Source organism: Festucalex cinctus, chromosome 17, assembly GCF_051991245.1.
Source record: "Festucalex cinctus isolate MCC-2025b chromosome 17, RoL_Fcin_1.0, whole genome shotgun sequence".
In the NCBI taxonomy this organism is placed as follows: domain Eukaryota; kingdom Metazoa; phylum Chordata; class Actinopteri; order Syngnathiformes; family Syngnathidae; genus Festucalex; species Festucalex cinctus.
In genome coordinates, this window is record NC_135427.1 from 14,713,234 (window position 1) to 14,725,381 (window position 12,148).

The 12,148-nt window shown below is 39.9% G+C and overlaps 1 protein-coding gene across 28 annotated transcripts in view; it reads right to left on the reverse strand.

Moving 5' to 3' along the window:
- LOC144005456 (neurexin-1a-like) overlaps positions 1–12,148 on the reverse strand; it is a 105,399-nt gene that overhangs the window by 17,629 nt on the left and 75,622 nt on the right. For 16 of the 28 annotated variants that reach the window (XM_077503653.1, XM_077503652.1, XM_077503654.1 and 13 more), the window contains 6 exons: positions 7,631–7,753; positions 6,059–6,440; positions 4,252–4,442; positions 3,913–4,086; positions 861–980; positions 601–782 (listed from right to left, as the gene is read on the reverse strand). In XM_077503653.1, coding sequence (XP_077359779.1) covers positions 601–782; positions 861–980; positions 3,913–4,086; positions 4,252–4,442; positions 6,059–6,440; positions 7,631–7,753 — 1,172 coding nt within the window. Of the gene's footprint in view, positions 1–600; positions 783–860; positions 981–3,639; positions 3,667–3,912; positions 4,087–4,251; positions 4,443–6,058; positions 6,441–7,630; positions 7,754–12,148 lie in introns of all 28 variants that reach the window. The other 12 variants (XM_077503626.1, XM_077503632.1, XM_077503630.1 and 9 more) reach the window with 1 other exon arrangement.

Genomic DNA, 12,148 nt, shown 5'->3' on the forward strand with positions numbered 1-12,148 from the left:
AAAAAGATCACAATATTGTGGAAAAAAAAAAGAGCTTATACTAAAAAAAGCACAATATTGTGCTTTTGTAAATAACAGCAATGCATATAAACCACCTACAATCTCTAATAACTAATTGAGGCACTTAGTTGCTAATGCAAGCACACATTGATCGCTTCACACGCAAATTAGGTTCCCCTTCATCTGACAATTAGCATAGATTTTAAAAACATAGAAGGCCAAAACATCCCTAACGAAAATTAAATTGCACTAATAAATTAGCCACCAAAGGGTGCTAAAACTAGGGATGTAACGATATCCAAACTTCACGATGCGATATCACGATATGAAGGGCATGATACGTAAACATGTCTTGTAAAACACCAATCCAGCATTCTGCCTAAATTACAATTCACATTCCCGGGGGGGCGTTTTGTGTTTCAAAATGCCTGAAAAACAGCACCTTCCAGTCAATATGGCTGACTGCGTAGGTTCTTTATGGCTTATCATCCGGACTGTTGTGACGAACATGCCCGCCAATTTCATGTCGGACGCACCGGTGCTGGATGCAAATATTTTCAATCTCAATTCAACAATGCGTGTGTTTGTGACATGACGTACTATCTGCAGCTGAAGGTAGTCTCCCAGACCGGACGCGCTGTCCACTCGCAGCAGGACAGCGTGTTTCTGCTGCGTGCTGAAGCCCAGCGCCAGTCGGTCAGCCCGGGTGCTGGGGCGCTCGTTGGGGGGCCATGTGTAGACCACCACGCCACCATCGCGGCCGAAAATGTACGTGGTGCCGGCTGTTGGGATTGAAAAAAAAAAAAAAAAAAGATTGTATGAGTCAGTGTCAAAGCCGGACTAATGAAAGCGTGGCTCACCGTCGTTGCAGAGCGGCCCGGCGTACGACGTCATGCTGCAGTCGCAGGTGAAGCCCTCCCACTGCTGCAGACAAACGCCCTGATTGGAGCACGAGTCCTCTTGGCATGTCGTGCTGGGACCTGCATTCAAACACGCGCGTGTGGGGGGGGTGCACACGTCATTTCATCTGGAGGATCCCGCCAAGCAGACTTTCATTGCAGTCAGGTATTGCTCAGGTGAGTTGCGGTGGTAATAATAAGCATAATAATCATAAATGATGGTGTGGACTGGCTACAAAACAAAGTGAACCAAAAAGGTGACATGTCAAATCTATATGGGCGTACTCGCACTAGGCCATTTTGACGCCATTTCTACTTGCTTGTCTTTATTACGAGTATGCAATTATGGTGAATTAATAATTATGGACTTTCCTTTGACGCTATGGAAGTCATGATTATTGTTTTTTTTTTGTGTAAGGTGGTGGTTATCGCGAATAAATTGCGAGAGTAGATTTTCTAAATGTTTAAAGACAATCGCTGAAAACATGCAAAAACTATGTGGTAAAAAATTGGGGCGAATGACAAATATTTATTTTATTTTATTTTTTTGTCCATCATGAGTCGCCTCAACTACGCCCTTAAAAAAATAAAATAAAGTACCCTTATTCCATCTTTCTCTGTGTGATGTGCGTGCACTCATGGCTGACAACGGGGTGCGCTAGGGCAGTCTTGTCAGTGTAAAGTCCCTGTCCATAATCTGTCTCTCACGTTGGACTTAGAAACAAAACAAAATAAATCCCTTTCATTGTGATTCAAACCTTTTCTATGTGACGTGCACATACTCATAGCTGACAACGTGGCGTTCTAAGGCAGTCTTGTCAGTGCAAAGGGCCCGGTCCATTTTCAGTCTCTGACATTGGACTTAGAAACCAAAAAAAATTCCCTATCAATGCGATTCCAACTTTTTCTATGTGACGTGTGCGCACTCATGGCTGACAATGGGGCGCTCTAAGGCATTCTTGTCAGTGCAAAGTCCCTGTCCATAATCTGTCTCTCACGTTGGACTTAGAAACCAAAAAAAATAAAACATCCCTGTCATTGCGATTCAAACTTTTTCTATTTGACGTGCACCTACTCATGGCTGACAACGGGGCGTTCTAAAGCAAAAGGAAAGGAAAGATACTTTTTCAGGGTGTAGAAAATCCTGATTTTTCATAATTTTTAAGCTTTATTTTAGATTTGGCAGGATTGTTAGGACTATGACATGTCAAATTTATTAGAATTCAACAGGGATTCTTTTATTTTTTCACTCTGGGGATTATTTCTAGTCGTTCTATTTGTATTGCGCGTGTTGCGTCCATGTCCGCTGTGTCCACAAGGATGGAAAGTGTAAGGAATTTACTCAAGCGTACGAGACTTTGGGTGGGCCCAGATGGCCTAGTGCCAGTCAGTACGCCCCAAAAATGGAGAGCATGCGGGTGGTGAGTCCGGATGAGGACAGCAGGAGGAGTTAAACATAAAAGTTATGTTTAAAGGCCCCGGTGGTCTTCTGGCTCGCCGTTCTCTTCCTGCCTCATGCTAAGCCACAGCTCGTTTCCGCATCCGTCACACGAGGCACACAGGACGGACGGGGCGTGGGATGACGGGGATTGGAAGAGGGGCGGGGTTAAGAAGACGGCATGCTGCTGTTTGGCGGTGGAGCTGTGCTCATCCCGGGACGAGCTGTGACTGACTGACTGACTGACTGACGGTGGTGCGGATGTCACGATTCGTGATGGGGCTCACGAGAGGACAGGTGGCCTCGGACCTTCTCCACTCCGGATCAGCGGGATCCACACAAGACTGCACAGCACTGGGTAGAGTTGGGGCGCGAGCAGATGTACATGCCGGGGCGGGCAAAACTTTCAGCTCAGGGGCCACATTTGAGGTTCGAAAACGACAGATGGGCCACGTCAGTCGCAAAAAAAATACATCTTTTAGATTCTTCATTTTATTACTGGTAATTCCTACATTCATTAAAAAAATGCAAAGTGAAATATTTAGATCATATCAAAAAATGCAAAATGTATAGGGTGGGCCAAAAGTATTTTTTTTTAAATATATACATACTTCAGTTTATAAGTGGCAACAAAGCAGGTTTTAAAAAAGGAAAGAAAAGCTAGAAAGATGCATGAGTAAAAACAGGGGTGACGGAAGAAAGGAAGGAAGTCACAAAAGGAAGGAAGGAAGGAAGGAAGGAAGGAAAGAATGGTAGGAAGTCAGGAAAGGAAGGAAGCAAGGAAGGAAGGAAGTGAGGAGAGGAAGAAAGGAAGTAATGCAAGGTAGGAAGGAAGGAAGGCACAAAGGAAGGAAGGAAGGAAGGAAGGAAGGAAGGAAGGAAAGGAAGGAAGGAAGTGAGGAGAGGAAAAAGAAGTAAAGGAAGGAAGGCACAAAGGAAGGAAGGAAAGAAGGAAGTAACGGAAGGAAGGAAGGAAGACACAAAGGAAGGAAAGAAGGAAGTAATGGAAGGAAGGAAGGAAGGAAGGAAGGAAGGAAGGAAGGAAGGAAGGAAGGAAGGAAGGAAGGAAGGAAGGAAGGAAGAAATACGGTCAAAAGGAAAAGCCCTGAGGAACAAAAAAGTGAAAAAAAGTTTAAAAAAATGACAAAAGAATATTTCAACTTTTGGGCCACCCTGCACATGTCAAAAGTTTGTTTTTCAAATTGCGGTTGCGATTGAAGGACAGAGCGGTGGTGGTCTGTGTGTGTCCATCCTTTGCCCTCCCCTGGTATGTACAGCGCACACAAAAAAAAAGCGAGATACCTTGCAAGTCAGCTTTCATCAATGTAACTTTTGTGGGCCAAACAAAAACAAAACAAAAAGCAAACCAAGTTAGATGGTTAGTCGATGCACGAGGATGCCTGTCAAGTGCAGAAAGATGACACAACCTTCCATCGAGGGTTAGTGGGTTATCTTGTTGTTTTTTTCCCCAATGACTCGAATGGAGAACGAAAAATAAGGAAGGATGGTAGCTAGCCCCGCCCCACCATCCCCACTCCCCCCGTGCCATGCGACGGCAAGCGCCGGCCGCCTCACCTTCGCAACCTCGCTCCACCTGGCCCACGGTGGCCAACGCGTCGGCCAGGAGGTCGGGCAGTCGACCGTTCAGGTCCACGGTGGCCAGGCAGCCCTGGAAGCCCTCGCGAGAGTGCACCAGCTTGGGAAGGTCACGGTACATCTCCTTGGACACGCCCCCGATGTACAGGTCACCTGGGCAGTCAGTGACAGTGACGTTAATAACGGCTCACATATCGAGGGAATAATCTAATTATCTTTCCAGGGGCGCGACTGAGTCAGGTTTGGGGGGGGAAACCCTAGATACAACCCCCCCCCAATGCTGCAAAGATGTTATAGACTTTCTGGAAGGCGGCATACCCTTCAAGTCGAGGTTCTTGGCGCCCATGGTGGTCTGCGTGGTGACTTTGGTGTCGATCTTGACGGTGTGGAGGTTGTTGTTGTCCCGGGAGATGTGCACGTTGTGCCAGTGGTTGTCATTCAGCGGGCTGTTGGAGTTGCCCTTGATCAGATGGGCACCATTGCCCAAATCTGAGATGTAGTGAAGGTATCTAGAGGATTACAAAAATAAAAAAATAGTTCTGATGTAGTGTTTATTTTGTCAACATAAACATACATTTTTGTCAACGCACATTTTTCACCGGACTAAAACTAGATTAAAATACTCATTAATAAACAATAACTGGGACTAAATCAGTATGCATTTTTGTCGACAAATGAAGACAAGACGAAAATGTACTTCACTTAAGAAAAACTGGAATAAAATCTTTGGACATTTTAGTTCATGAACAAAAACAAGATGAAAATGGTATGAGTTTTGTAATAGTAATCGACCGACATCTTTTCTTCAAGGCCGAAAAAAACAGTAATAAAAATTAAAAAGCAAGTAAATAGATCCCTAAAGATTTCGACTGTAAAGTTTTCCAAATTTTCAACATAATTTCTTGATTTTTTTTTTTTTTAAATATAAACTCTAGGGAGTTCCTTTTTTTCTTTTTTCTTTTTTTTAAGAAAGTTGAAATTTAAATAGATCCATAAATGAAAAGTTCTCTGCATCTCACTGAGTGACAAAGGCATGTGAATGTAGCTAATTTGGGGTTTTTGTTCGGGTTCGTAAAACGTTTCAAAAGATCTTTGCAGTAAAAAATTGTCTGAATATGTTCCATATATGTTTATGACAAGTAAAAACTGACTGTGAACATCTTTACAATGCTTGATGAAAACCTCAAATTCGCTACGTTCGCTAGTGTTCACTGCTCATTGAGATACCAGCTTTATCGGCCTTCAGGTTCACAAAAATGGCCGATGCCGATATTTGTTTAAATGATTGTCCTGACTGAAACTAGACTAAAATGTTGACAGTTTTTGTTGACTAAAATTAGACGAATACAATTTTCTTGGACTAAAATAAAGACTAAAATCCTGGATTTATAGTCGAATAAAAATGGACTAAATAAATGTAGGAATCATTGTAAATAATAAGTTATCATACATTTGCTACAATGAATAACTGCTGCTGCTTGCAATGAAGAATGCTTTTCTCTGATCCCACTCACATTCACATCGCCGACTATTTGAATATGACTGAAAAGCTGAAGAACCACAACATCTAACGCAGCAGAATAGCTCGAGCCAGTCTGCTGAGGTCGCCTGTTTTCTGTTAAGAAATGATTGCAAACTTGACCACACATGTACTCAGCAATCATCCACTCACATGCACACACACAAACAAGTACACTGTGTTCCAACTATGTTTTGTATTTGCATTTTTAGGGTTGGAACACCTATGTAACTAGGGGCATGGAAAGGGTGTGGAAAACCAAATAAATAGAGAGGGTGAGGAGAGGACTCTTCAGAGAGTGCAGAGTGAATTGTGTCAGTCAGTTCCTCTCCTCTCTCCTCGCGAACCCTGAACTGAGTGTTTTCTCTCCTTTTTGTGTCGTGTTTAATAGATGTCAAACAGGTAACTCTGACAATAAAAATGAGATGAGGCTGACTAACTACGATAAACAACAAGATTGATTGAAACTGGATTAAAAACAGACTAAATTTCAAAATGGGGGATAAAATTAACACTATTCTGATGTCACCATTAGCACAAATGACTTGAAAATTAATTCAACCTTCTACAGTACAGTTACAGCACCTGTCGGTCGCGAACGCTCACCCTTTGACCAGCTCCACCACGATGAAGTCGTTGCCGTCACCGCGGTTGAAGAGGACGAGGCCGTCGGGTGAGGTGGTCTTGAACTGCATGAAGAGGTGCATGGAATAGTAGGCCTGCAGCGTGGGCAACGTGACGAAGCTGGAGCGCGAGCGGAAGGTGACCGGGTCGGCCACGATGCTCTTGTAGCCGATGACGGCGTTGAGCTCGCAGTAGTCGATGTCACCGTTCTTGCACAGGTCAATGTACGGCATGCCGTTGAGCGCCAGGCCCTGCAGGTGCCCGATGAAGTTGGACGGCACGGCCGGCATGAAGCGCTTCTCCGTCACGATGCCCGTCTCCACGTTGTGGAACTCCAGCTGTGTGTGGTCACCCGTCATTTGACCTGGGGTGAGAAGTAGTGTTCATTTAGTTAACCAAAACGAAACAAAAATCATTTTGTTAACAAACTAGATTAGACTACACTAAAACCTTAATTAATAAACAATAACCGGGACTAAATCAGTATGCATTTTTCGTCAACTAATGAAGACGAGACTTCACTTGATAAAAACTGGACTAAAGCCTATCGACGTTTTACTTCATGAACAAAAATGAGACGAAAATTATTTCCTTTTGTAAAATCTTGTCTCTGCTAATCTGCCGTCATGTGACACACCCCCTTTCAAATCTGCAGCTAACAAGTGCAACATACACAAACACATGGGACAGAGAGGAGGCGGAATCATGGTGAAAAGTATATTTAAAAAAAAAAGTAAATTATAGTTATAATTTAACATTAATCCAATGGCAATAACATTCCAAGAATAATGTTAATCCGACCGCTAACTAATGCTGGCTAATTTACTAGCTCATAGCATGGTACCATAGTAGCCACCTGTTGATATACTGCAATTGTGTGTTAAGTTGTTTTCGTCAAAAAGATGAGACAAAAATTTATGTGAAATAGTTTTAGATCCAAAATGTTCAACATAATCTGCTGACAAAAAAATAAAAAAATACAGGGATTAAATTATTGTCCTGACTAAAACATTGCCAGTTTTATAACTAGACAAATAAAATGAAGTTTTCTTGGACTAAAACAAAGACTAAAATGCTACATTTACAGTCTACTAAAAATTGACAAAATAAAAACGGGATGAGGTTGACTAACAAGTGTGATTGAAACTGGACTAAGACTACGTTTAAAAAAATGGTGGAGTCTTGCCATCCCATGAAATAGTGTGCCGCCTTGAGATACGAGTGACCCGACTTGTAGTTTGCCGTCATTCGGCAGATTTTTCGCTTTGACTTGTGAGACAAAATCTAAAGATACGAGCTCGAGATGGCCACAGTGAGCAATTATGCTAACATGCTAAATATAGGCTAACAAATGATACGAAACACATTGTTCTCAAAATACAGTGAACCTCCGTATTTTTATGTTTTTAGTATTTACGTTATTGTGCTCTAACCAAAGTCGTCTCTCATCTCAAAATATTGCTTTGGCGCCATCTGGTGCCATGCTGTGATGTTAAAGCGGAGGGTCACTGTACATCAAACGTAGTGTGCCAATGGAGCGATGTGATTGGTTACCTTCGACGGGCTGCAGGTCGTCCACGGTGAGCTTGAGGCCCTTGCCGCGCCGGACCACCCGCACCGTGTGCCACTCATTATCATTGAGACCCAAGCCCGCAAAGATGGTCTCTGGGCCTTTACCTACACATAGTCCAGAGCACCGTTACACTTATGCACACAGGGGGAGGGGGCGCCGCAGAGACAAGACAAACGATGTAAAGGAGGAAGAGAGCAGCAATAGAAGAAGAAGTAGTAGAAGAAGAAAAAGTAGAAGAAGAAGAAATCAGAAAAAATGCTTTTGAAGTTTTTTTGAATGACTTTGACTTGATTTAAAAGATTTATGGGATCCTTTTCTTTTGACAATTTGTAACAATGCCCCTTGTTCTTTATTTCTTCAATTTATGTGTTTTTGTTTCTTTTTTTTAAGTGTATATTTCTTGAAGTGTGCTGTAATCGACTTATGTGTAACATTTTGCGGTACTTAATTTGTTTGTATTGTATTTGATGTTGATTCTGTCGAATAAAAAAAAAAAAGAAGTAGAAAGAAGAAGAAGTAGAAAGAAAAAGAAGTAGAAGAAGAAGTAGAAGAAGAAGAAAACCGGCAGGCTGGATTGATGAAGGTGGAGAAATGAAAAATAAAGATGAATAAATGAAAAATGAAGATGGGATCTCTCACACCTACATTTTGCATTTACAGCAATTCGGCCTCATTCCCTCTTGAATTCAACTTCCAATGCAGTACTCAAACAAACCACATGGTGGTGCTACTGTTACTGCGACGTCATGGTCTTGTTTTTTTTTTTTTTTTTTTTTTTTTAAATAAAATTACATCTTTACTAAATAACAGTTTTAATTTCTCAGATCACCACCACTTTATTCTTCTTAAATTATGCCAAAAAAAGGCAATTTCCCCTTATAATACTCATTACAACATTCTTTGTTGAAATAGAAATTCATATTTGTTCCTTATAAACAATTTTACAATAATTAAGTCATGTTTTATAACAAACAGTTGCATTATTACAAAATAGGCATAGAGTAAACAGGAATTTGACAAGAAAAAGTTTATAAATTTAAAAAAAAATTCTTTAGTACTGAATAATGGTCAATTATTTATTATTATTATTTTTTTGGGGTGGTGAGAAAATATCGTGAACATTATTCAGCTAATATTCAAAATTAACCTGCAAAACATAACTATGTGGGGAAAAATGCAATGTTATGAGCATAAATTTGTTTCATTCTTCTAAGAATATATTCAGATTTCTTGAGAAATATTTGTCCCATTGCATGAAAAAAATCCAATTATATAGTGGTGATTTTTGTGAAATACAGCAGTTTATATATTTACACGCAAAAAAAACAAAACAAAAGAAAAAAAAAAACTTTTCTTTTTTTTTCCCCCTGGAGCTACACAATATATTTCTGATATGTAGCTATAGAGATTATCAGAAAAAAATACAATTTACGAAAATTTAAATTAGATGAATATGACGGGAAACTTTTGCACATTCACAGTAGCAGCAGCTTTTGATTTTGGAGCACACAACTGTTTGTTCTTTTGCCTTTTCTCATGTAGTACTCCAGCACACCTCATGGTGGCACTATACACACACAAAGCAAGGAAGGCGGATTTCTCCAGCGCTGAGGCGCCCACGCCAGCTCCCAATTTGCCATCGTCCGCTGCGCACTTGACAGCCGCAAGCCGCAAAGTCCCCACCCGCCAAAGCTCCACTCAGGCGCGTGCCCGCATCAAAAGCCCCCCCCCCCCCCCCCCCTACCGAATTCCCGTTTCTGCACCCCCCCCTTCCCTGCAAGCCTTGCTGGTTGGAGTGAGTGCGCTGATGCTGACCGATGGGCGCAAATGACGGGGAGGCGGGCCGCAACTCAACTGACCTCAACACATTTGGCTGCCGAAAATGTCAACAATCACTCACACGCATACGCACACATAACAACCTGGTGAGGATGCACCCATCCCCTCACTTGCTCAGGCCAAGTACAAGTATTTGCACTCAGTATTCGACGATAGTATATCGGCTACAAACACTTGCCATGTCTTGCAATTTTGATGAACATGCGTTTTGATAAAATAGTGTTCAAAAACACGCATTAAAAACATATACTTACAGTACTCCGACATTACTATCATTTGATCATTTATTGTATGTTTTATGTTTAACATACGTATATGACAGACTGGTATAAGGTGTTGTAGTTTCGGGGCATTTTTTTTTTTTTTTTTTTAGTGAGTACCAATATGAGTATGAAATATGAGATAAAATCTCCTGAAATGTTTTTCTCAGCACGTACTCGTAAAAATAATTTTTTGATGAATGTAGTTTTTTGTCTCACAATAAATATGGAATAATTTATTCACTTTAAATGAACAAACTTATAATTTAGGAGAGGAAAATTGATTTTATGAGAATACATTTGTCGTGATACAAATTTTCTATGAATTTTATGAGAAAAAAAAAAAATGGCAATTTTTAGGAAAATGAAGGTATAATTTCCCAAAAATAAAGTTACATCATGTGGAATTTTCATGATGATTATTATTATTTTTTTAATCAGAATAAAATCATGAAAACACTTACTTAAAAAAGTTTGGAATTTTCTGTGTAACTTACAATAGTGTGAGACAAAGTTTATTAGTTTAAACATTAGGGATGTAACGATACTGGCAATATCGTAATATCGCGATATTAAAACTTCCAAAATATATTGTCGTCGTGTCACGATATTAAAAGCAGCACATCTATTAAAAAAAAAAAAAAAAAAGTCAAGTTAACTTCCACCCTCTGGTGGCTAGTGTTTGTAGTGCAGTTTACTTTCCACAAGGTATGTTTTGGCCCTTCTATGTATATAAACCGAGTCAATATGTGGAGGAACTCAATATGTGCTTGCATTAGCAAGTAAGTGCCTCAATATTAAGCGTTATTAGAAATTGTAGGTTGTTTATATGCATTGTTGTATGTACAAAAGCACAATATTGTGTTTTTTTTGTTCCCCCCCCCCCCCCAATATTGTGACCTTTTATGGTATCGCCAAACTCCCCACAATATTGTGATAATTATCGTATCATGACCTTCATATCATGATATCGTATTGTGATGTTTGGGAATTCATTTTTTATGTAGGGCTTTACTTTTTGCTCTCTTTTCTTTGCGTATATGTAATGGATAAGGACTTATACTAATATATCTGTGCCTTTAAGATAAACATGTTTTATTTATTTATTTATTATTTATTTTATATTGTTCAACTTTTATTATAGTAGGAACAACTTTAGTATATTATTATGATAGAAGCATTAGGGAGTAGGACTAGATACGTTTTTGTACTTCTTCTTACTGCTTTTCAACATGTAAATCAGTGGTGTCCAAACTATGGCCCGGGGGCCATTTGCGGCCCGCCATCTATTTTTTAGCGGCCCTCAGCATATACAAAAAATTACTTTTGACACAGCCTGTTTTTCTAGATATGCAAAGAAACTATTTAAATCTAAAAATGAAATATTTCTTTTTGTAATTTAATTAAGTCAGTGATTTCAGTTCCAGAAGCAAAACTGTTTTCCTCCATGTTCCGCTGTCTATGTCAAGGTCTAATTTGTGAACACATCACATTAATGATTAACTAAGATCCTCGAGTGATTTAAAATGTGTCATTTTATTCCCGACTACTCTTCCTTTGATTCTGAATGTGGAGATTGGTTCAGAGATGGGGCAGATCTATTCTTGTGAGATACAGGGGTGTGGGCCACCCCAAAATCAAGAAAAATTCCAAACTGTCCTGTTTAAAAATAACTGGCTAAACTATAGTAAATTATTAATCGACTTATTAGTTTTAGCGTGTTTAATAAAGTCAGACAATTTCAAAATGGCCCTAGCATCTTTAGATTATATTGTATGCGGCCCTCAAACAAAAAAGTTTGGACACCCAAATTATGATACATACACTTTATTTTTATTTTCCTTTTCTCTCTCTTTTTTTTTTTTTAACTTCAACTTGTATTTTATATGTTGAATAAAACCCAATCAATTAAATAAAGTCGTAACAAAACGTAAATTTGATAGGAATAAATTCAGAATTTTCTGGGGTATAGTTGTAATATTACCAAAAAAATAAAATAAAAAATACAAACAAAAAAATGCTTATTCTATCTTTACGCTAATAAAATGCCAGTTTCTTCACTTTTATTAATTAAAGTACAAAATATTTTTTGTGACAACCGCCAATACGTTGCTAAATTCACCAAACTTTGACCTATCAGCAGCAAAAATGTAGGAGGTGGGCCACGTCACGGAAACTGACCCCCACTCATTTGGCTGCGGGAAATGTCAATTGTCACACGCACACGCGTGCGCACTCACACAGGTAGCGAATGAAAGCGTAAAACCTGGAAACGCAATTAATGAGACTGCGCTGCACGTTTCCGCCCGCTGCAAAACGTGTTGTGTAGTTGTTGTGTAGCGTTCCCCTGAGGGAGCCTCAGCTGTGCTGGAGGCATGAGCATCTCATCCTGTTAGCATG